The sequence below is a fragment of the Mixia osmundae genome (assembly GCF_000708205.1).
Source record: "Mixia osmundae IAM 14324 unplaced genomic scaffold scaffold_3, whole genome shotgun sequence".
NCBI lineage: Eukaryota > Fungi > Basidiomycota > Mixiomycetes > Mixiales > Mixiaceae > Mixia > Mixia osmundae.
Window position 1 is genome coordinate 1,076,565 of NW_014575561.1, and position 21,193 is coordinate 1,097,757.

Consider the following 21,193-nt stretch of genomic DNA (forward strand, 5'->3'; position numbering starts at 1 on the left):
AGTGCGAGTGACGATGGCTAGAATGCTGCGCACATTCGGTACTCTCTTCGTTCGCCCTTGCCGCCCCATGTGCCATGCGCTTTGTAGTCGATGACGATGTCTAGGTCTCGAGGGTTTCGCGCGTTGGGCTTGACGTCGATGCTTCCCTTGATCACGTCGTCCTCCTGTTGCAGATGGTAAGCGCGGTCGACATAGGCAGCTATCGACCTACATCAACTGTGACTGCATCGCCAAGGTAGAAGACGGTCTGCTTCCAATCTGCATGAACTAATGAGTACAATTCGACGGTATGGCGCAGAAGACAGCGCACGGGTATATTTGGCATGAGGGCCGGTAGAGAAGCTGATGGGTTTATGAGAGGCCTCAAAGGCTACATCGAACCATGCCAGCAGCGCATGGACGTCTGCACTCCTAGTCAGACCTGAGACGATGGCGTGTGAGGAGCTCACAGTCTCTTCTTGTGCAAGTCAGTTCGAATGGCGCAACGAAAGTGAGCTCTTCTTTGGTGACTTTGAGTAGATCGAAGTCCTGCGGTGATTCTCAGCGAGCGCGGTCAGCCAAGACTGTGCGACATACGCGGACGAGACAAGGTCGCGTCACGACGGCCCGAAGATCCACGGTGTCGACAAGAGGTTCCTTGAGCGCAATCTCCTTGATGCATGAGTAGTCAAAGCCGTAGACGTCGTCCCAGAAGCCAATCTTTTCCTCTTTGTAGTCTGCGTCTTCTATGCCGGCCATGTAGAGCTTTGCGCGGTCGGGGAACAGCATGCCACCAGGTGCCTGCTCGCTCCTCAGTCGGTCGTTCAATGGAAGCTGGGAGCAGACTAACGAGATACTTGTCGCGAGCGAGCAGGACGGTATCGAGCATGCTCTCGTACAGTCTGGCCTGACTTTAGTATGCGTCATGCTCGGGCTGAGTGCGAGACATACAGGAAGTAGCCCATCCATTCGCTGATGATGATATCGACTTGCTTGATCCCCTCTGGCAGCTCGACTTCTTCCATCTTTCCTTTGATAAGCGTGATAACGTCTTCCATCCCGTTTGCCTTGACGATCATCTGCGCTTGATCGATGATGCCAGACATGTCGATACCGATGACTTTGCGTGCGCCTGCCTTGGCTGCAAACAGTGAGAGGATGCCGGTGCCGCAGCCGACATCAAGGACGACTTTGTCTTTGAACAGGTGCTTATTCTGCAATATCGAATTGCGGTAGGTCTCCGTTCGAACAGTGTCCTTGAGCATCTCTTCGTGGATGCCAAAGTGCGCATAAGAATCCGAGTAGTAGTCTTGAGATGTGAGCTCGTTGAAGGACGAGTTCTCTCCTGCTTTGAGCGTCACCGTCACCGGCCCGTCTGCAGATAGTGAGGAGCTCGAAGTCGTCGGAGCAGCACCTGAGCTTGTGCTTGGCACTGCATGGCCATTCGGCAGATCGCTCATTGCCATTTTGACGTCTGTCATGCCTGGCGGTTGCGCTCTCCAAAATTTTGCGTGGCACGCGTGAACATTCGGCTTAGCGGCCCGCAAAATTGTGCGTTTGCCCCCAACCCTATAGAATCTCTCTGGCACAACGTCTTTCGAGGCAAGACTATGCTGCAAGCCGCCGCAAAAAAGGGCGATTCCTACACTGTGGATTGAACACAGGACGTCCGCGATTTTGCATGACGGATACCCTCGCGAGCGAGGATCTTCCAACATAAGCACGGCATCATAACCACTAGATGATGCAGGAACATTGGGACGCCACCGCGTGGTAGAATATATACTCTGCCTTAGTTGTTGGTCATGGGAGGTTACTCTACGCGCTCTGTTTCTGGCAGACTACAAGCTTCGTGTAATGCGATGCATGTCACTGTGCTATGCAGGACAACTCGGCATGCGGTGTGTACTGCTATACTGTGCACGCGACGCGGGAGCAGTCAGAGCTAGCGCTCACAAGCTGGCGAGGCGGTCGGAACCAGGCCTGCGCCGGCTTTGCGACGTATTGTCTGAGGCTGAGATGCGATTGGCTCGTTGTTTGGGGTGTCGACCTACGGCGCACCGTCTAGAGCTTCCTGTAGCTGTTCGACCTTTTCTCGAAAGTTGCGTGTGCGAGGCGCCATACTGAAGCGAATTAGCTTGGTATCTTTGGTACAGAAGCGACTCACACAGTGAGTAGGACTTCGATCTGACTCTTTAGCAGCTTGGTCGCCTTATTGCGATAGTGAGCATCCCGTTTGGCGGCTTCGATGCGGTCTGCAAAGGTCTTGAACAGACGATCGTCACGGCTGAATTGGTAGTACGGCAGAGCCTCGCCTGCTTTGTAGTGATCGAGCACGAGATTCCAAAGGCCCATGATGACAAGGTCTGCAGCAGAATTGCCAAGGTACGCCTCGGCGTCAGATATCATATCGGTCCGGCTGAGACTTCGGAATTCGGCCGTTGCGAAAGCCTGGATCGCCCTGCGAGCCATGGCGACAGGCCTGCCCTGCTTACCCGCCCGTAGTGCCAATGCGACGGCATTGGCTGTATCGCGTAAGAAGTGGTCGCCTTCACTCATGACGATGCATTGCAGATATGACGAGATGAGATCAGTCTGGTTGACCGCCAGCGAGTAGTTGATGGCCAGCTTCAGATTGGCGCGAACGGCTTTGAGCAAGTCGCGGGTCTTCCTGTCGATCGGCCCCTCGTCGAGCTGGTTGATAAAGCGCGAAAGTGCGCCCACAAGCAGTATAGATATGTCTCTGTGTGACTGTCCGATCCGCAGCGAATAGAGCAGGGGCGTATCGCCAGATCGCTGCTTGCCTACGAGCAGCTCAAAGGAAGCATCCCTAGCTTCAAACAGTAATTGGAGATCCTTCTTCTCGATAGCTCGCATAATCTCGTATGGCTGTATGGGTTTACGAGCGGGTTGCGCCTTGCGTAGTTTGGCCGGCGTCTTGCTGCTTACGGACGAGCTTTCGCTATTGGCTCTCGAGCGTTGTCCGTCCTTTGGCGAGGCGACCTCACTGACTGGACTCTGCGGCAAGTCGAGCGAGGTTGCACTGGCTTGGCGTATGAGTTCCCGAGTGTGCGCTTGCTTCGCTTGACGTGCTGCATCCTCGAGCAATCTCGAAAGAGGGGGCAGACCGGAGAGCAGGCAGACAGACGATGGCTGCTTGGTCTGAGCTACCGCCACAAACGCTTCTCCGTCGTCATCGCCGACCAGACTTGTCAGCACGTGCTCGTTGTTCGCGGTCCATGCCATCCCATGCTCCCGTGCCCGCGATGGTGATGACGCTGTCGTAGGCGAACACACGCGCGCGCGCCTCTGCTGTGATACGAGAGCCTGCCCGCACGTCGCCGTGTACAGAGATGAACTCGCTGTACACGCTCGCGACCAGGCAGACGGCCTCTATCTCGTCTGATCTGTCGAGATGGGAAGCAGGCATGCTGAGCGAGGGCGAGCGCAAAGCACTCATTGGTACGCTCGCCCCCAAATGCCAACTCGCCATCGCTGACACGCTCGACAGGACAAGTGACTGCCAGCTTGGCAGGTCTCTCGCGGACGGTCGACGACTACGAGAACATGTCGAGGCGAGAGCTCGTCCAGGAGAAGCAAGACAAAGCTCTGTTGCACGTTTGTTGCTTGCCACGTCGATCAAGTCTGATGGTGATCAACAGGAGGGTGGAGAAGTTCAAGAGCGAGTACGCAGAGCTCAACAAGAAGTTCCAAGACCTCAAAGCTGCGCCCGAATCGAACGCAACGAGCAATGCCTTTTCGTCTGGCGCGGCACATCGCAGATCATCCGTCAGTGGACGCAACGGCGCTTCCTCAGGACTGGCGGAGTCACCTTTTGCTTCATCTGCTTCATCTCGCTACCAGTCAGGAGCGCAATCTCGTCGGGAGGCCCTTCTGGGCCATCAGCCTCAACCGAGCACGCGTAGAATCGGCGCTGCGTTGGACGAGAATAGCTTTTACAACAATGCAGGCAGCGCCCTGGACGACTACATAGCTCAAGGACAGGCCATCCTTGGCAATCTTGGCAACCAGCGCGACATGATGAAAGGTTCGCTTCTCTTGCTCCCTCATCAGCGTCTGCTCACGGCAGATTGGCAGGCACGCAAAGACGATTACTGAGCGCGGCCAACACCCTTGGCCTGTCTCGTTCAACCATCAGTTTCATCGAGCGACGAGGCAAGAGCGACTCCTTCATCCTCGCGATCGGAGCCGTCTTTGTCTTTGTCTCGTTCTACTTCATCCTTCGCTGGTTTGGATGAACCCAAGTGCAAGTGCTACAACGACATATTGCGTAGAGCTACAACAAGAGGAACAGCGAGAAACACAAAAGTATCGTCAATGTCCTTGAATTCCCTATTGACTTGGCGGCATCGCTCTTGCGATCGCTTGAGCCAATGGGCTGAAGTCTTCCGCCCATACCGTTGCTACTGGCCAGCGCGGCAGGCGCCAGCGTCGTCGAATTGGCAGTCCCACTGCCAAAGTTGGCCGTCTCTGTCGGCGTCGAGTCCGCCAAGATGGCATCAGAGAAGAAGCAGACTGCGACGGAAGGAGCAGGCGCGGTGACGGTGCAGATGCCGTTTGTGCAAGGTGCTGTTGTCACGCTTACATTGCCCTGAGCTGTGCCATCGTAGCTGTCGTATGACTGTGAAGCCCAAGTGATGTTTTCGAACGCGGTCGAGGAAGCAGCCGACAGATACTTGACGTTGATCTGATCGCCAACGCCACTGATGGTTAGACTCGCAGTGTAATCGCTCGCCCCGCTGTTATCGGTCACATAGTTGATCAGAACAGCTCGCGCTGGCATGCCGGCCTCGTATATGATGTAAGCCGGCTGGACGTCATCTATGGTAGAGCTGAGATCGAGGACTTGGCTTGCGCTGCTGCTTCCCAAGGCCTCCGTCACTGCCAGACCGGCGTAGTACAACGGCCCAGTCGTCCAGCCGAGATACTGCGCATCGGTAGGTGGCGGTGTGAAGGGGTTATATACGACTGCAGACCCGCCGACATGGAATAAAGCCAGCGTGAAATTGCGCGTGGCCATCTGGAGGGCATAGTCGACCGCCCTGCTTTGTCTCAGCTCGATTTCGTAGAGAGGGGACAAAACCTACCAGAGAGCAGAAGCAAAGGCGTCGCTGATGCCCGGAAAGCCGCCGCAGCTTGCGGTGTTGGTCTCGAGCATATGGAACGGCTTCGACAGAGCTTGCACGACGGGCACGACTGTGTTGTATTGGTCGAGCAGATATGTAGCGCCACTGACGTCGAGGTAGAGGTGAGCGGTAGCTCCAGATGTTCTAGCAAAAGACGCACGTATGGTTGAGGTAGTTCTGCAGTACATTCTGAGGTACCACGGCGGTGCCCTCTGACTTGCCAACAGCGACGCAATTATTGTCAGGATCTGGCTATACTTCAGCTCGCGTCGCGTCAGCGTTATGTGACCGACTCACAATGTTGGACGGAGACAGAGGCCAGGCTGGTGCTATAAGCGGCGAGATAGCCGTTGGCGAGAATGTCCGTCATTGTCCAATCGCAGCAGACGCTAGGACCGGTGAATTTGTTGACTTGGGTTATCGTTGTGGGTGCAGTCGTTCCGTTGAGAAGCTCGATCTCCTCGCCGAAGTCGACGATGTATTCGGGTATAGTGTAATTGACTGGCCGCTTTCCGTTCTGTGAATACAAGTCAGGCTCGTTGCCTACTTGGAATGCGAGCAGGTTGTCGCCCAAGCTGGCCTCGAGCGCAGTCGCAATGATTGTAGGGTTAGTCGTGTTGGCTGGGTCGGCAAAATTGAGTCCGAATATCCATTGTGTTTGTACGAGCTGGGTCATGTTGAGCATGGTATCGAAGAGGGAAGGGCCCATAGTGAGGTAGGGCGTTTGCAGAGAGGAAGAGGACTGTGCTGTGCCATTGGTGATGATTGGGACAGGCTGGGCCGGTCGATATTCTGCTTGGTCTTGCGAGTTGCCTCCGATCCGTATGACTGTCCCCTTGCGTGCTCTAGCTTGATAGTCTGCGCGGCGGTCAGTCGAGCGCTTTACGCGGGCGAGCAGGGACGTACTCGATAAATAATTCAGCAGCGAGTTTTGCAGGGTGCCGGGCGAGTTCCCCACTGTCTATATGTGTCAATGAGCCATCCGTATAGCTTCTGTCTGGACGTACGGATCTGTGAGGCGACACTGAGCTCGATGCTCCATCCCCAGAAATTGCTAGGAACGGTAGTGCTAGCCCCGACAGGCACGCCTTCCCCGAATGAATATGCCACCGTCTTTGGCAGGTCTGGAGGGATAGCGGGCGGTGTGAGCTGGCGAGACGCAGCAGTGGCCGAAGCTGCCGCGGCGCCTGTGAGTGTCGGCGTGGCATAGATCGTCACTTCACTCGTCACGAGTACTGCCGACGCGAGCAGAAGCGCGAGGCACGCCAAGCATCGCTCCGTCATTGCTGTCGGGTCAGCTTGATCATGTTGCCAATCGGAGCTAGCATCTGAGATCGGACGACTCGAGTCTGAGGACCTGCAGGCAGGCAGGCGATTGGCTACTGTTACTTTTGACGAGCTCAACCGAAAAGTTCTGCGCGACTTGCCGGCTTCGAGTCGAAGAAACTCATCGAGTAGACCTCTCTTGTCGTCATGGCAGGCGCAAAGGGACGTGTACTGCTTGCTTACTCTGGTGGACTCGGTCAGCGTGAGCTTTGGGCTGCAGTGACAGGAGCTCATGGCGCGCATCTCAGATACGAGCTGCATTCTGGCATGGCTCATTGAGCAAGGCTACGAAGTCGTTGCCTTCAGTGCGTGCACGAGGGTGTAGACGAAGGAGCGCAAGCTGACTTGCGAATATGCAGTGGCCGACGTCGGCCAAGAGGAAGATTTCGAGGCCGCCCGCGAGAAGGCACTGAAAGTGGGCGCAATCAAGTTCTTCCTCGAAGTGAGTCACGCCGTCTTCACGAGCATGCCCAAGCTGACAGCAAGGTTGGACAGGATCTCAAGAAGGAATTTGTCACCGAGCTCATCTTCCCGGCCGTGCAAGCCAATGCCATCTACGAGGTCAGCATGATCGCAGATGGATGCAGCACTCCTCATGCTCAGACGGAAATGCACGCCGACAGGGAGTCTATCTGCTCGGTACCTCGCTCGCTCGGCCCGTCATCGCGCGCGCCATGATCGACGTTGCCGACCGCGAAGGATGCCAGTGCGTCACCTGACGGTTGCACAGAGCTTGGCACTGACGCGTGCGTGAGCAGATTCGTCTCGCACGGTTGCACAGGCAAAGGCAACGATCAGGTTCGATTCGAGCTTGCCTTCTATGCGCTCAAGCCCGACATCAAAGTCATCGCACCGTGGCGCATGCCAGGCAAGTCTGAAGCCTATCGTGCAGCAATTCTAGCGCTGATCCCCCTGATGGCAGTGTTCTACAACCGCTTTGCAGGTCGCGGTCACTTGCTCCAGTATGCGGCCGAGCAAGGCATCCCCGTCGTGCAGACGGCCAAGAAACCTTGGTCGACAGACGAGAATATGATGCACATCTCCTACGAAGCCGGCATACTCGAAGACCCCGACACGACACCGCCTGCGGATATGTGGAAGCTCACAAAGTCGATCGAAGATGCGCCGTCTGCTCCCGAGCGACTACACATTGTCTTTGAGAAGGGTCTGCCCGTCGAGGTCACCTTGCTCGACCAAGCCAACAAAAAGGTCACTGACCCTGTCGAGCTCTTCCTGACCCTCAACGCAATCGCACGCAAGCACGGTGTCGGCCGCTGCGACATCGTCGAGAACCGGTTCATCGGCGTCAAGTCTCGAGGCTGCTACGAGACACCTGGCGGTACGATCCTGCGCAAGGCACACATGGACCTCGAAGGACTCGTCCTCGATCGCAACGTTCGCGCACTCCGAGACGGCTTCATCACGACCGAGCTCAGCAAGATCTTGTACAACGGTTTCTGGTTCAGCCCTGAACGCGAATTCGTCACTGCTGCTCTGCCGGCCAGTCAGAAGGATGTCAACGGTCTTGTCCGCTTGGCGCTCTTCAAGGGTAATGTGATCATCGAAGGCAGATCATCGCAGACTGCTGCACTCTACGACGCTTCTCAGTCATCCATGGACGAACTCGGTGGATTCTTGCCGGACGATACGACCGGCTTCATCGCTATCGAGAGCATCCGTCTGCGAAAGTACGGCGAGGCACGCATCAAGCGAGGAGGCACTACCGGTCCAGAGATTCACCGCACCATCCTCTAGAGCTTTTCGGAATTAGAAATGTACCCTTTGCCGTTTTGACGTCGCGTCCATGTTGATACGTCGATGATGCTGCGAGCAAGCGCATCGAGTCTGACGAAGCGAGGCATAGCGACGATGGTAAGGCGAGCGACAGCAGAGCAGATAGCCGCAGTCGGTAATTACAGCAGCTGTGAGGTCAGCGGAGCCCTGGGGAGCCGTTAGGGACAGCAGCTGAGACGGATGCAAGCAGATCTCTGATGCGCTCATCAAGCTCAAACATCCCACTGGCGGTCTGCTGCCTGATCTAGACCTCTTCTCGCCTTCCTTGGCCAGCGAAAAGGCAGAGCAGACCCGCATCGTCGGCGAAGCCTTTACTGTCAAAGTCGGTCATTGGCCTTACTGGAATCCAGAGAGAGAGAGAGATGAAGCTCATGCAGCCCCGGGTAGATGATTGATGCTGCCGACAAAGATCAGACAAAGCCTCCGGAGCACTTTGTGAGTCTTCCTACATGACGCGAGTCTCGCCTTGTCTGACAGGACGGTAAGGTGGATGCTGCAGAGCCAGGTAGCATCATGGTCATCTCAGCTCCCGCACGTGCGTTCTCATCGGACCAGCCTACAACTCGGCTGAGCAGAGCAGCACAGATGTCAAATCAGCTGTTTGGGGAGGTCTCATGACCGCACGAGCTCAAGCACGCGGTGTAAAGGGGGTCATCATCGATGGTCGTTGTCGCGATCTGGGCGAGCACCGTCAAGCTAGCATGACGGTCAGTCCGACTTCCAATACGCTCCCCGAGCTTACAGATGTCAGTCATGGTAGGTGTTTGCAAGGGGACATTCCACGCTCGGCCAATCGCCTTTTACGCGCGTCAAGGCCTATCAAGTCCCACTGACGATACAGCCTCACCTACCGGCGCATTGTCTCACAGCGACATACGACCTTCAGAGCACTTTCCAGCCTACTTCCGTCAATCCCCACGATATCGTTGTGGGCGATATAGACGGTGTCGTCGTCGTTTCGCCCGATCGCGTCGATGAAGTTCTCAAGCTCTGCGAGAAGGGCCGAGCAGTAGATGCAAAGTGCATGGAAGATCTTCACAAGGGACGCTCGATCAGAGAAACTTTTGCAGCGCACCGGGGCAAATAGCCCACGCTCGCGGTCCAGGCCGCGAGGCGTTGGCCCCTGCCTCGCCATTGAGCTCCATCTTTGCTTTTCGAGCGTAAAGAGATTGGCGCACAATGTTCTTCTGGACATCCATATGGCTATTCTCGCTCTCAGTTGGCTCGAAGCCAATCAAGCAGCGGTTATCGGCGCCACAGAGTGCGCCAACGATGACGGAGCTTGATCTGCAAAGGCGCATCTTGCCCTTTCAGCGCACTTACACTATCGAGATCAGCTTTTCGGTCAGATCAATCGCTCACAGCCAGGTTCCAGGCTGAGGCATTGCGTTCGGCAGACTAGATGCGAGTTCAGCACCGCGATGCTACCCGGCGTGTTCGAGTCGGCTCCTGTTGTGCGTTTTTGCATCTGTCGGAATGCCAGCACTCAAGCCTGATTGTCCAGCGCGTCTCTTCCACGTGTAGGAAGCCTCTCTATGGCAGCCTGAGCTGCGGCTTTGTCAGTTCATTCCTGAGTGTTGCGGGCTATGCTCATTGCTTGACAGGAGACGAACCCTGAACTGACGGTGGGTCCGACGTCATATTCACAGAAACCGGCTGATGGTTGCAAAGATCTCGTCATCAATCTGGGGCCACTAGCTGCGCAATATGTCGATGTCATCGTGTCCTTCAGCCGGCGTTCACGATCAGAGCCATGGCACTCGTGCTGCAACAGTCGCTTTCGCGCAGAGTACGCGCGCCCCTTGCTGGCTGGAGATGAATCTCAAGGCGTGAGCAGATTTACCGTCAAGCCGTCGGACAGTAACAGTCAGTGATCTGTGTGTCGCTTGCCGATGACAGGCTCATCGACGAGCAGAAATGATCTGGGTACCAAAGTCATTCTTCAAGCTGCATAGTACACCAGCAGGCAGCATCTACTCGCCACCGCCGTCCTTTTGCAATCGCCTCCACACCGCGCCACCGGGTGCGAATCAGGGTCGTATCGATTCTGCAAACGCTGAAAGGCTCAGGCAGACGCGGTGGCAACGTGCGAGCCCGTCCAGGGCAGGATTTTCCTCGTCGACCCAGGGCCTTACACGCATTAAAGTCGGACGGAGAGAATTGCAACATATTCGTCAGCATGAGCTGGTCTGCCCCTGCGCATGCGCGTCGTCATGAGCACGAGCTACCCTCACATGCTACTCTCCTTTGTCGTCTTCACCTCCTATTTTTATTCGGCAACGCTCAAACGAGAGCGCTATTCCACATTCCTGTTCCGCTGCCAAGAGAGCGATGCTAAAGCTGCTGTGTGCAAGCCTGCTCGTGCGCTTTGGCTTGGTCATTTGCGCACCTGCCTCGGATGCACCCTTGGATCTGATCAGCATCAGCCGTTCAGCAGAGGCTACCCCAATCTCGTTCGGTGCCGTTGGACCCATCCGCTACCGGGTCAAGATGCAAGCTCGCGTCAAGACTGGCTGTGGGTCCCACCTGATGTGCGTGCAGGGCATACTCGATCAGTTGCGATCATCCCAGGGCCCAAGAGCCAGCCGAATACGAGTCAGAAGTCCGAGCAATCTGCTGAAGATCGTCTGCTCTGAGCTGAAGCAAAACGCAGCATGTGTTCTATATCTCGTGCACTCGGCCTAGCAAACAGCCCCCGAACTGCGAGATCCTGACCGTCATCGAGGGCGTCTCGGTAGGCTTGCCATTTAAAAGTCTGCATTGAGCGCATCCGACTCACCGAGCGACTGACAGTTCGATCTCGTTCTGAACATCTATGACGAAAAGACGTACTCTGCAAAGGCGCATTGGAGCGTTCGTCATACAGACTCGCCTTTCAAAGAATGCTGTCTCTTCACCTTCTTTGGAACGTAAGCACAGCTCTGTGCGGTATTTCTCGTACTCATCGGACGATCTAGCTTCTACATCAAACCTTTGAGCAAAAAGAGCACGTCTTGACGATAACGTCATCAGACGCCGAACCCGTCGCTGATCTTGGCCGCAGAGGAGCTACTCAGCGTCAAGTCGGAGTACAGATTGGGCTGCACGACGCGCACATCGGAATTCACTCCCTTGCCCACGCTTTGTCTGCCTTTTTTGATACAAGACGCGCAACAGTCGCAATGGACGTGCACACCACTGAAGCCGGTTCAGATCGAGCTTCTGACAGACAGCGCCTCTTCTTAGATGCAGACCTTCCTCCTCAAATCCGAAGCACGAGGCATCTCCCAAATTGGTCACTCTGAGCCAGCCTGCTTGTGTGCACATGTGGACGAGAGTCACGCGGTGACGCGCCGCGTCGCGTCAAATTGCGTGAACGGATGCTAACATTGCGTACGATAGCACTGCTGCTCATAGCTATACTCTATCGAATGATGACGGAGCATGCGAATGAACGTCGCTACGGGTCGACAACTTACCAAAGCTCGCAGTCGCAACGAAACATTGACAAGATCCCCGACTTTTCATTCTGTGGTTATGCGGCGAGCGAACGACCTTTGCCCGATCAGCTGGACGTCGTCACGCTTTTGCAGCCATCAGGCGACTCCCGAGATCGTACGACCGACATTCAGCGGGCTCTAGATGCAGTGCACAACGTACAGCCGAGGACGACGCCAGCAGTTGTCCTGCTACGTCATGGCGAGTACGTCTTGGACAGCTCGGCGAGCATACTCATCCATAGCAACGTCGTCCTTCGCGGAGAGGCTTCATCTACCGGACAGCTCACCAAGATGATCATACGAGGGCCGCCCCGCGAGGTCTTCGTCTTTGGCAGATCAGACATCGGCCGACAGCGCAATCTGGGCAAAGCTCGTATACTGGACAATTACGTACCCGTGGGCTCAAGAATAGTACGTGTGGACGATGTGGCTCCGTTCGCGACAGACGGAGAAGTCGTTGTCGAGCGCAACGTATCGCGAGAATGGATTGCAGCGATGGACATGGACAAGCTCGTGCGTGATGGCAAGCAGCAGACTTGGTTGCAGGAAGGTACAAAGATCTACCATAGACGCAAAGTCAGCAGAGTAGTCTCGAAAGACTCGTCTGGAGGTCTCGTCGAGCTTGACATCCCTCTTGTCGATTCGCTCGATACAGCATACCGCGCTGATGGTCAGCTTATTGCGGTGGTACCACCAGAGCAGACTCAGCAAGCTGGCCTGGAAGGCTTCGCCCTCGTCTTATCACCCTCTTGGGCATCCGTACCACTAGACGGGACGCCTAACTTTCTTGCGGTATCCGTCAAGGCCTACGTGCAAGATATCTGGTTGCGGGATCTGCTCATCATCGGCTTTCGGGATGGGATTGTGCTGGAAAACAACGCACGGCGCATCACACTGCTCCGCTGCAGATTCATCAAAGATGCGCCTTCGAATGCAGCAAGAGGATTGCCATCAGAGATTTCCCTGCGCGCTACACAAGTCCTGATCAAAGATTGTAGCACAGACGCAGTACATCGAAGCGACTCGTACTCTGTAGTCACCCAGGCCAAAGTGACGGGTCCGAATGCAATCCTCAATTGGTCTAGTACGGGACAAGGCAAGCTTATGCTCTCGCCGCATCAGCGATGGGCGACTGGCCTGCTCGTCGACAATTGCCAAGCGACGAAGATCGAGTTTGGCAACAGAGGTATCATGGGCTCCGGACATGGATGGACTTGCGGCGCTTCGGTCGTTTGGAACAGTCGTTCTGATATTCTACAGATCCAGAGACCGCCTCTATCGCAGAACTACGCGATCGGTTGCACTGTTGGCCAGCTGGCAGGAGGCAAAACCAATGACGGTTTGATCGAATCGCTGGGGCATCGCGTGCTGCCTGCCAGTCTGTATACTGCACAGCTAGAAGCCAGGATAGGCGTAGATAGAGCGCATGTTGTACTCAGCCAGTAGAATCAATAGATTTCGATCGAGGGAAAGGCGTGCGTTGTGACGGTGACTGAGCCGCCTGCAGGAATCTTCTCTAGCGTACCGTCGTTGCAGACCAGTCCGTGCTTCTCGCTGGTCTGATCTCGAGGCGTGAATGTGAAAGTGGTGCAGCGGTAGATCTCAACATGAGGCGAATCAATGTGCTTGCCGCCGTTATACATTGCTTCGAATACTTTGCCCATCGTCCCTGCGACCATCTCGCGCGTCGTTTTGCTAGCGTTGCTTATGTCGTGACCTGATTGGCTAGGTCGCATGAGGACCAGATCGATGGTACCTGCCGGAGCATCCCGTCGCAGAGGGTCGACGATAAAGGTCGGCTCGAATCGATCGATGAGGCTCGAGGCGAGGTACAAGAATGGTCCGTCGAGCGTGACGGGTCCATCGCATGACGTGAAGGACTTTGAAGCTGGACTGTACAACTGTATATCTTGGCCTTTGATCTCAAGCGTGCCTGCGTGCCACTCTGTGACGTTTTGCATGGCAGCCAGCTTGAAGCGGTCTATCCCAGGATGCTGTTGACGCATCTTTTCGGCATCGTGTAGGATAGATGCATGCAGCGCGAAAGAGACGACGACATGCGCGTATTGTGTCGAGCCAGAAGGGGAAATGACAGATTTGGCCATTGTCAGAGCGACCGGCTTGTGGCGCAAAGTCACCAGATCAAGCAGACCAGCGAATAGCCTCGGATGATACTTCTGCAGCTGCTCTGGCGGGTGAAGCCAAGCGTCAAATGCGTTTGCCGTGCCCACGGGCAGTGTGGCCAGCTCGAGCGAGACGTTTCTGATCGGCTGAGCGGCAAGGCCGTTGAGAAGCTCTGACATGGTACCATCGCCGCCACAAACGAGTATCTGGGTATGCTCGCCCAATCTCAGAAGAGCCGGGGCTAGCTCGTCCTTGATCTGAGCAGCAGACTGGGTGATATGCACTTGGCTCTGTCGACCGAGCGCTCGCAGGAGAGACACAACAATTCGTTCGGCAATCACTCGCGCTCGGCCCTGAGAAGCAGATGGGTTGACGACGAGGTGGACGGGTGCAGTGGAGCTGCTCAGCTCGTGAATGAGCTCCGAGGGGACGTGCTGCTTCAGGGACGCCCAGCTGGATTGAGCAAGAACAAGGGCTCGTAGCGTGCTGCCGGATGGCTTGCTCGTATCGATGGCAGCACGAGCAGCATCCGCATAGAGCAACAATGCTGTTTCATCGCTGTCGTAGACGACAGCCAAGATATCCTTGACGCCAACGCTGATTTGTGCCGCTGCGTCGACGCAACCCAATTTTGCCCATTCTGGTCTGGTGATCTTGGTCTCGGTCTTGTGAAAGGCGAGCAGCGAGCCCTCGGCCGGCTCACCGCTGACCTCGTACAAGCTCATAAGTCGACGCCTTTGTTGAAGCGTTGGATCGATAGAAGCCCGTCGCGTGACTCGCGAGCCGCCTTTGTCTCTCGTCCTCATGGCTCCTGCGCCTTTGATCGTCCATCGGGCTATATATCTGCAGTCCTGTCTCTTGCTTCTCAGGAACCCTTCGATGCGCATCTTCTCGTTTGTACTCGCTTGCACGGTGCTGGTCACCTCTCTCGCCACCATCAGCGCCGGACGCTCAATACCTCTTCGTCACACTTCTTTCGAACGGCTCGGTGCGTCACACACTTCCACACACACACCCTCGTTTCGACCAAACTTCCGCTGATGAAGCTCAGCAGATGCAACATTGCTCGAACAGCCCCGCGAGATATCGCCACGAGCAGCAGATAGTCTAAAACTCAGGCGGCAAGGCTTCCGTTTGGCTCGTCGTGACTCAGACGTGTCTGTCATTGGATTTGCTGCACGTGTGTTTGCTACACCTGTCAGCGATATCGACGTACTTGGTTTCAGTCTCGTCTCCGTCACGAGCACGGCATCATCATCAGACTCGAGCGCCATCGCTAGCTCAGTTGATCAGACGATCAGCTCGTCAGTGCGGTCGAAAACGCAAAGCTCAACTACACCGCTTGAAAGCGGGATCAACACTTTCACGACCAGCACGAAGAGTGTCTCGTCAGCTTCATTGACGCGACACGGTCGACCAACCGTCACAGCCTGGACGACCGTTACACACACGAGCACTGCTACACCGAGACAGACGAAGAACAGTGCATCCTTCTACACGATCACAGCGACAGCGACGGCCGTCGTTACGCAAGTCATTGCAGCTTGAACCTGCATACGTTGTATCAGCTCCGCCCTGCGATTAATCGGTGATTCCCGCACTATTGCAAAGTAGCACTCGTATGTGTGTGTGTTGGCTCTGTCGGTGCAGCAGGTGGCGGTAGTCGCGTAGTCTTGCTTTGCGCGATGTGAACCTGGTCTGGAAGCTCGGGCGAGGCGAGCAGAGTCTGTGAACTCTTCATTTTGGCACGCTGCAACAGAGAAGCGGCAGGTTGCAAGGCGGCATCGGCGACCCTCCGACGCGTGTATTTCTCGTCCCACTTGCGAAACGCAACTTCGCGAGAAGCAACGAGGTATTCAACGTGAGCCAGAGCCTCGCTCGAGCCTGCCTTGAGCTGCTTTGCAAACGTTTTGGGCTGGTCTTTTGCAAGTCTGTGGGTGAAATAATCGATGGCTGTCCGTCTATCTCCGCCAGAGCCATTGAGTCCAGATAGCATACGCTCCGCAATTCGCAACTGTCGTCCTTCGCGATAGGCGTGTTGACCAGCCGAACGCGTATCTGCGAGACGCACCGCATCCTCGGTCATATGCGTCAGCAGCGCTAGCTCGCGCTTGACGTATGCCATCTCCTCCAAAACACGAGCTTGTTCGTCGGGGGACAGCCGCCTGAGCTCATCCGAGTGAAAAGAGTGCCAGTCAGAGAGTGTCCGGTAGACCCGCATGAGCGGCCTCATAACCCTGTCGATGATCGTATCGGCAAATTGGCGGTCAAAATTCAGACTGAGAGAGTCGTAGAGCATGGCGACATCGCTCGACCGCAATCGTATGGCAACCTCTGGCGTGGGTGCGCCTGATCTGATAGCTTGTAGCCACTCTAGACATTGTCTGCGGGCGCGGTCTGCCCAATCGCTGGCATAGAGCGTCGCTAAACTCAAATGAGGGCGCGAGTCGTTGACGAGGGCGTCGAGGAGATGATACATTGCCTTTGTCGATACGAGCGGATAGCGTAAGCTTCCGGTACGCGGCTGACCTGGCAATGAAGGCTCGTGCATGACCTCGTAGAAAGCGACCAGCTTGGTTACGTCGCCCTCCCGTGCCAGTCGAGCGATGACTGTCGTAAAGACTTCGGCATCAAATCTGCAAGGGTTGTGGACGGCTCGGATGGAATCAGTATGGCCTTCCTGTCGCACCGGCCGGACGAGTGTGTCCGGAAAGTCAACGTCGACATGGAAGAGAGCTTTGACGACGGTCTTGAAGGTAGAGAGGTCACAAGTGTGTGCGACCGCCTGGAGGCCGGCATGCATCGTCTTGATCTCGTGCGAGAGGCCGAGGCTATTGACGCCTTTTGCAGCTTCTGCTCGCCAGGAGATTGCCTCGTCTAGCCATTGCACGGCAAACGAAGCCCACTGCTGTCTGGCAGACTCGACTTGTAATCTGTGAGTCTCGCGTGCGGCTCTGGGAAAAGGCCATTTCGATAGGGATGCCAAGCGTGCAGCGTCGGCTCTGGTCGCTACATGGCGTGCGATAGATTGTAGCGCGAGACGGTACGTCACGTCTTTGGGCACAAACCACCTCATGAGTCTTTCGCAGCCTGCAGGATAGCCAATCTCTGCGTAATAGCGCATGACGAGATGGAAGTCGCCGGTGTTGGTATAGGTTCCTGCCCTACTTTCCGCCGCTACTTTGGCATGATAGCCTGCCATGAGATCGAAAATGAAAGTGAAGCGCTCTTCTGCTTGGGCTGCGAGGGCTTCTTTCGCTTCGTAGTTGTGCGCCTTAACGTCGACGGGTAGCATGGGCGCGACATGCTTAAGCAAGGCTCTGAGCAAGTGTATATCGCTCGCGAGCAAGTGTGACTGTCCTCTCGCTTCCAACGCAAGTAGTACAGCCCAGGTAGCGTCCGGAGGGAGCTGCTGCTGCTTCAGTCTACGAATAATCTGCTCTGTCGATAAAGTCTGGCTCTGCTTAAACGTTCGCATTGCCGTGCGCGGGTCGCTCTCCTCTTCTCGTGCAGAGTCTATGAGGTTCATGCGGGATTGCGCCTCTTGGTCACGCCTCTGAACGAGCGCTTCTCGCTCAGCCGGGCTCGGTTGACGCTGTTTTGCTCGCCGTTTTGCTCGAGCTGTGCGCGGGATGGAGACGGCAGTCGCATAGCCGGCAGTTGCAGTCGACCGCAGACTGGCTGACAGTGCTGCATGTGCATGCTTTGAGCAGCCCACGAGCATGGAGCCTGCTCGACTGAGCCGGGAGTTGCTGATGCGCTGATTGCCTTGAACGTCGAACGCGAAAAAGAACGAGACAGGTCGAGGACGATCTCATGAGGCTGTGGCTGCTCTTCCTCGGCTCGGCGAGCTCACTTGCGGCAGCCGAGTATGTCTTCAGCGACAGCGCAGATTCCGTCGGTGCTCACTCGCAAAGCTATCCCCTGACGACTTGCAATGGTCTCACAATCGGCAGCACAACCTCGAGCATTGAAGTTCCTAGTAGCTTGGTCACAGTGTGCATCTACCGCGCAAGCCTCGATGAGACCGTCCACGACTCACCGCCCAGCATCGTAACTTGGCAGCGCAGTATCAGCCATGGCCTCGATACAGCTTTACGGCAGCAGACGCGCATCGCACAGACCGTGTTCAGCAAAAGACTGCCTCTGGAGACTCAGCTCGAGGTATTGCATCAGGCAGGCGATCGACATACTATCGTACTGAGTCTGCCTAGCTGGCTCCTCCCTCGGATAGATGAGCTCTTGCCATCAGACGCCAAAGTGACGCTCGTATCATCTACGCCCCTCGAGGCAGTGCCCAAGCATGCCATAGAGCGGCTTGAGCAGCTCACTGCATCATTGAGATTCTCGCCCAAGTATGATGCCGCCCTCTCGAGTATGTCAGAAGTCGATATCGCCGCAGATCTCGCCGTCCTGACTGGTCAACGGCCCGACGCGCCGTGGATCACGCGACACTCGTACACGTCTGGCGCGAGGCAGGCTGCGCACTGGCTCAGGAAGCAGATAGAGCAGGATGAGCGTGCCAATTGCACTTTTGAGCATTTCAGAGCCGCCTTCGCGCCCAACGTCATCTGCCGCTTCACGGGACGCAAGTCCGGCAGCAAGGTCGTCATCCTCAGTGCTCATCTCGACTCGCGGGGTACTTTTGGCGAGGTAAGGGCGCCAGGAGCAGACGATGATGGCTCGGGCACCGGGGGCATACTTGCTGTCGCACGGGCAATACGCAACTATGTCGAATCGTTCGAACACGACGTCATGCTCTGTCTCTTCGCCGGCGAAGAACAGGGTCTCGTTGGCTCGCGAGCTTTCGCGCCCCAGGTGAGAGCAGCAGGTCTGGATGTCATCATCATGCTTCAGTCGGATATGATAGCCTACCGAAAGCCAGGCGAGCCACTCCAGCTCGGCTTTCCCGCAGACGGTACGGCTACCGCTGCAGCAACTGACCTCGTCAGCAACATCAGCAGCATGTATGCGCCACAATTACGTGTTGGCCCAACAAGAGCCTGCTGTTCCGACCATCAATCATTCTTCGAGCAAGGCCTAGCGAGCACGCAGCTTTTCGAACGTGCAGGCGATATCGCCTTGCCTGTGTACCACGATTCCCACGATCTCACGACGCAAAAGGGTTACGACTTCTATCAGCTCAAGAGCATTGCCCAAGTCATGGTCAGACAGTCGCTTTTCGCGCTAAAGGGTACTGATATGTTTACATACAGCTTGCGACGGTGCTTGTGACTGGCAATGCTACCATTGTATGATGACACATTAGCTTGCATTCAGTACATGGGTATCTTGGTCTAAGAGTCTTTTGCCAGGATGGCGCGAGCTTTGGCCTCGTAGAGCTCGAAACGCTTCTCAAACGATTCACACACTAGTCTGGCTACGTCCTCTGATCCTGGAACTTTGTCCGCTGCGCAGCTGATCGAGAGCTTGCCAGCGTAAGAAATGATGCCGATGGCGCATGTGCCTTCTTCGCCCTGTGGTGGCAGAGCGCACCATTGGGTGACCTCAATACCGTCGATCGAGACGGGCTTTTGCGAGGGGCCGGGTATGTTGGTGCAGATGACAGAGATGGAGCGCAAGCTCTGTTTGATGCAGGGTATAGCGATGTACTTGCGAACGAGATTGTAAGGATGGTCATAGAGCGAGTATGGGAACGGGAACAGGATGGGTGCATTGCCGAGTGCGTTGATGAGGTAGAAGAACCATGCCGAAAGCGGCGAGGCTTTCATCACGGCCATTTCTGCCTTTGTTGCATGGATGTGCTTGTGTAGCTCGCCAAATGTTGGAGTTGGGCCGGCTTGCTTGCATGGCTTGAGGTACGCAATCGAGGCCGTTGACAGATTGCGCATATCCCATTGGCCTGGCGCTCGCAATGAGATCGGAATGAGGAATGGCACGACGTCCGGTAAGAAGTAGCCAAAGAAGCGTCTCGTTGCGCCACGCCAGCCAGGGTCAGGATCGCGAGAGGCGACGACATCAGAGATGACGTCGGACATGATGGCGCAGATGACGTCGTTCAGAGTGACATGACCATATGCGCGTACGCTCGGTATCTTTTTGCCTCGACGAGGAGCTGGGCCCGAGAAGGCTTTCTGCATCGTCTTGATGATCTGGACATCGAACGATCTGTGACGATTGTCAGCCAATTTGCCTGCACCATGACGACTATGCGCACTTTGAAGAACTGTAGACGCGGCCTTCGACACGAGGACCAGCGTAGGTTGGCGTGACGTATTTGATACGGAACCAGGTTGTGCAGAACATGAATGAGATGTAGAGAGCTTGTGAGATACCGTAGAACACGCCGAGAAAGCTCGTGACGATGTAGCCAGTCCAGAAGAGAGCAGCCATGGCGAGGTGAATGAGAGGAGCAAGGGTATCCTGCTGCTCGTACTTGTCGAGTGGCTTAAGACCCTTGTGGATCTTTGACGGCTTGACCTTGCCCAACTTGGCATCTGCCAGCAAAGCCGCGCCGCCATCCATCTGCTTGATGAGCTCATCGCGATATGATGTAAGGTACAGTTGTGATAGGACGAAGCCTTGACCGTCTGCGAGCGTATGATGGCCCCGAGTGACCATGGCGGATTTCGATCCACGATCATCATGATAGTCTTCGATCAGGATCGTCTCCCATAGCGGTCTCGCACGGTCGTAGTCTTTGCAAATGAAGCTACCCATGTATTCGTCCAGTTCGGCCTTGCCAGATTTGCCAGGCAGCGTGACGGCGTTTACATGATTGGCAATGTCAAAGGAAGGATCAAATTCGAATTGAAGCCCGTGCCACTTGCGACCGTGATCGATGAGACGCTGTCTATATTTTGGGAATCTGTCCAGTTGGATCTTCATCGCCTTTCGGAGCTTGTCGATCGACATGCGCTCTTTGAAAGTGTAGGTGCACGCGCAAGTCGCGTTAAAGGTGGAGACATCTTCGAGCTGCAGCCACATGTGATCAATCCCGCCTTCTACCTTCTTCCTGTTCTCCAATTCATCCTCGACAGCCTCCTGAAAATCTTCAAGCGCCTCTTGCCAGTCACCAAGTGCCAGAATCTTGCGAGACGCCCATCCTCCCAGTCCATTCTGCTTTTCGAGCTGGAGCAGATTGCGCTCGAGCTTCTGCTCTGTCGAAAGAGCTCGCGGTCTCATCGCTGGCGGCTTCGTCGCTGAACCGTCGCCCATGGTGTGTTGACCAAAGAATTTGCGGCGAGCCGGATAGCAACTTCAGCGCGGGGTTGGGGCTACCCGCTACCCGGCCGCCGGACCGACGTCATTTTGGATTGCCGCGCGACTTCGACACGTCTCTGAGGTTAGGCACAAAAAGCTCATCAGCCCTTGTCCACCCTG

At 55.7% G+C, this 21,193-nt stretch overlaps 13 protein-coding genes across 13 annotated transcripts; 7 read left to right on the top strand and 6 right to left on the bottom strand.

The window, feature by feature from the left end:
• Window positions 1–17: 17 nt before the first annotated feature.
• L969DRAFT_16328 (uncharacterized protein) lies at window positions 18–1,460 on the bottom strand (the record flags this gene model as incomplete). Its single annotated transcript, XM_014713571.1, has 7 exons — window positions 18–164; window positions 212–258; window positions 311–403; window positions 450–528; window positions 577–780; window positions 830–881; window positions 931–1,460. 7 exons carry the CDS (start codon window positions 1,458–1,460, stop codon window positions 18–20), a joined length of 1,152 nt encoding a protein of 383 aa, XP_014569057.1.
• A 368-nt stretch (window positions 1,461–1,828) lies between these two features.
• On the bottom strand, window positions 1,829–3,320 carry L969DRAFT_86216 (uncharacterized protein). The gene is made up of 2 exons (XM_014714066.1): window positions 2,147–3,320; window positions 1,829–2,102 (listed from the first exon to the last, which is right to left on the bottom strand). Exons 1-2 carry the CDS (start codon window positions 3,223–3,225, stop codon window positions 2,030–2,032), a joined length of 1,152 nt encoding a protein of 383 aa, XP_014569552.1. The 5' UTR covers window positions 3,226–3,320; the 3' UTR covers window positions 1,829–2,029.
• Window positions 3,321–3,332: 12 nt separating this feature from the next.
• On the top strand, window positions 3,333–4,238 carry L969DRAFT_46206 (uncharacterized protein; the record flags this gene model as incomplete). Its single annotated transcript, XM_014714067.1, has 3 exons — window positions 3,333–3,441; window positions 3,491–4,027; window positions 4,078–4,238. The coding sequence occupies 3 exons, from the start codon at window positions 3,333–3,335 to the stop codon at window positions 4,236–4,238; spliced, it is 807 nt and encodes a 268-aa protein (XP_014569553.1).
• Window positions 4,239–4,276: 38 nt separating this feature from the next.
• Window positions 4,277–6,506, bottom strand: L969DRAFT_22909 (glycoside hydrolase family 79 protein; the record flags this gene model as incomplete). The annotated part of the gene is made up of 6 exons (XM_014713602.1): window positions 6,134–6,506; window positions 6,033–6,083; window positions 5,424–5,984; window positions 5,287–5,374; window positions 5,088–5,231; window positions 4,277–5,042 (listed from the first exon to the last, which is right to left on the bottom strand). Exons 1-6 carry the CDS (start codon window positions 6,408–6,410, stop codon window positions 4,277–4,279), a joined length of 1,887 nt encoding a protein of 628 aa, XP_014569088.1. The 5' UTR covers window positions 6,411–6,506.
• A 54-nt stretch (window positions 6,507–6,560) lies between these two features.
• Window positions 6,561–8,277, top strand: L969DRAFT_86218 (uncharacterized protein). Its single transcript, XM_014714068.1, has 7 exons — window positions 6,561–6,648; window positions 6,701–6,757; window positions 6,812–6,894; window positions 6,948–7,013; window positions 7,076–7,158; window positions 7,211–7,320; window positions 7,375–8,277. The coding sequence occupies exons 1-7, from the start codon at window positions 6,600–6,602 to the stop codon at window positions 8,205–8,207; spliced, it is 1,281 nt and encodes a 426-aa protein (XP_014569554.1). The 5' UTR covers window positions 6,561–6,599; the 3' UTR covers window positions 8,208–8,277.
• Window positions 8,278–8,321: 44 nt separating this feature from the next.
• On the top strand, window positions 8,322–9,333 carry L969DRAFT_16333 (uncharacterized protein; the record flags this gene model as incomplete). Its single annotated transcript, XM_014713572.1, has 6 exons — window positions 8,322–8,381; window positions 8,437–8,568; window positions 8,634–8,681; window positions 8,733–8,781; window positions 8,832–8,953; window positions 9,007–9,333. The coding sequence occupies 6 exons, from the start codon at window positions 8,322–8,324 to the stop codon at window positions 9,331–9,333; spliced, it is 738 nt and encodes a 245-aa protein (XP_014569058.1).
• Window positions 9,334–9,425: 92 nt separating this feature from the next.
• L969DRAFT_45981 (uncharacterized protein) lies at window positions 9,426–10,390 on the top strand (the record flags this gene model as incomplete). Its single annotated transcript, XM_014714069.1, has 7 exons — window positions 9,426–9,590; window positions 9,644–9,700; window positions 9,751–9,804; window positions 9,851–9,875; window positions 10,062–10,112; window positions 10,162–10,269; window positions 10,320–10,390. The coding sequence occupies 7 exons, from the start codon at window positions 9,426–9,428 to the stop codon at window positions 10,388–10,390; spliced, it is 531 nt and encodes a 176-aa protein (XP_014569555.1).
• A 187-nt stretch (window positions 10,391–10,577) lies between these two features.
• Window positions 10,578–11,471, top strand: L969DRAFT_46365 (uncharacterized protein; the record flags this gene model as incomplete). The annotated part of the gene is made up of 6 exons (XM_014714070.1): window positions 10,578–10,765; window positions 10,788–10,848; window positions 10,900–10,980; window positions 11,040–11,155; window positions 11,204–11,236; window positions 11,303–11,471. 6 exons carry the CDS (start codon window positions 10,578–10,580, stop codon window positions 11,469–11,471), a joined length of 648 nt encoding a protein of 215 aa, XP_014569556.1.
• Window positions 11,472–11,659: 188 nt separating this feature from the next.
• L969DRAFT_46934 (uncharacterized protein) lies at window positions 11,660–13,171 on the top strand (the record flags this gene model as incomplete). The annotated part of the gene is made up of 1 exon (XM_014714071.1): window positions 11,660–13,171. One exon carries the CDS (start codon window positions 11,660–11,662, stop codon window positions 13,169–13,171), a length of 1,512 nt encoding a protein of 503 aa, XP_014569557.1.
• A 2-nt stretch (window positions 13,172–13,173) lies between these two features.
• On the bottom strand, window positions 13,174–14,574 carry L969DRAFT_46392 (uncharacterized protein; the record flags this gene model as incomplete). The annotated part of the gene is made up of 1 exon (XM_014714072.1): window positions 13,174–14,574. The coding sequence occupies one exon, from the start codon at window positions 14,572–14,574 to the stop codon at window positions 13,174–13,176; it is 1,401 nt and encodes a 466-aa protein (XP_014569558.1).
• Window positions 14,575–15,092: 518 nt separating this feature from the next.
• On the bottom strand, window positions 15,093–17,650 carry L969DRAFT_365170 (uncharacterized protein). The gene is made up of 2 exons (XM_014714073.1): window positions 15,451–17,650; window positions 15,093–15,399 (listed from the first exon to the last, which is right to left on the bottom strand). Coding segments are annotated over exons 1-2 (2,124 nt in total). The 5' UTR covers window positions 17,574–17,650; the 3' UTR covers window positions 15,093–15,398.
• Window positions 17,651–17,665: 15 nt separating this feature from the next.
• On the top strand, window positions 17,666–19,107 carry L969DRAFT_16339 (uncharacterized protein; the record flags this gene model as incomplete). The annotated part of the gene is made up of 2 exons (XM_014713573.1): window positions 17,666–19,015; window positions 19,066–19,107. 2 exons carry the CDS (start codon window positions 17,666–17,668, stop codon window positions 19,105–19,107), a joined length of 1,392 nt encoding a protein of 463 aa, XP_014569059.1.
• Window positions 19,105–21,149, bottom strand: L969DRAFT_86227 (uncharacterized protein). The gene is made up of 2 exons (XM_014714074.1): window positions 20,028–21,149; window positions 19,105–19,978 (listed from the first exon to the last, which is right to left on the bottom strand). The coding sequence occupies exons 1-2, from the start codon at window positions 21,026–21,028 to the stop codon at window positions 19,147–19,149; spliced, it is 1,833 nt and encodes a 610-aa protein (XP_014569560.1). The 5' UTR covers window positions 21,029–21,149; the 3' UTR covers window positions 19,105–19,146.
• Window positions 21,150–21,193: the final 44 nt, after the last annotated feature.

Bases quoted from the DNA above. Each gene is read 5' to 3' on its own strand.
- L969DRAFT_86216 (XM_014714066.1), bottom strand. From the start codon at position 3,225: ATGGCATGGACCGCGAACAACGAGCACGTGCTGACAAGTCTGGTCGGC. The intron at 2,103-2,146 runs GTGAGTCGCTTC...AATTCGCTTCAG, and splicing joins ATCGAAGTCCTACTCACTGT to TATGGCGCCTCGCACACGCA.
- L969DRAFT_365170 (XM_014714073.1), bottom strand. From the start codon at position 17,573: ATGCTCGTGGGCTGCTCAAAGCATGCACATGCAGCACTGTCAGCCAGT.
- L969DRAFT_86227 (XM_014714074.1), bottom strand. From the start codon at position 21,028: ATGGGCGACGGTTCAGCGACGAAGCCGCCAGCGATGAGACCGCGAGCT. The intron at 19,979-20,027 runs GTGCGCATAGTC...CAATCGTCACAG, and splicing joins CGCGTCTACAGTTCTTCAAA to ATCGTTCGATGTCCAGATCA.
- L969DRAFT_86218 (XM_014714068.1), top strand. From the start codon at position 6,600: ATGGCAGGCGCAAAGGGACGTGTACTGCTTGCTTACTCTGGTGGACTC. The intron at 6,758-6,811 runs GTGCGTGCACGA...GCGAATATGCAG, and splicing joins CTACGAAGTCGTTGCCTTCA to TGGCCGACGTCGGCCAAGAG. The intron at 7,159-7,210 runs GTGCGTCACCTG...GTGCGTGAGCAG, and splicing joins GCCGACCGCGAAGGATGCCA to ATTCGTCTCGCACGGTTGCA.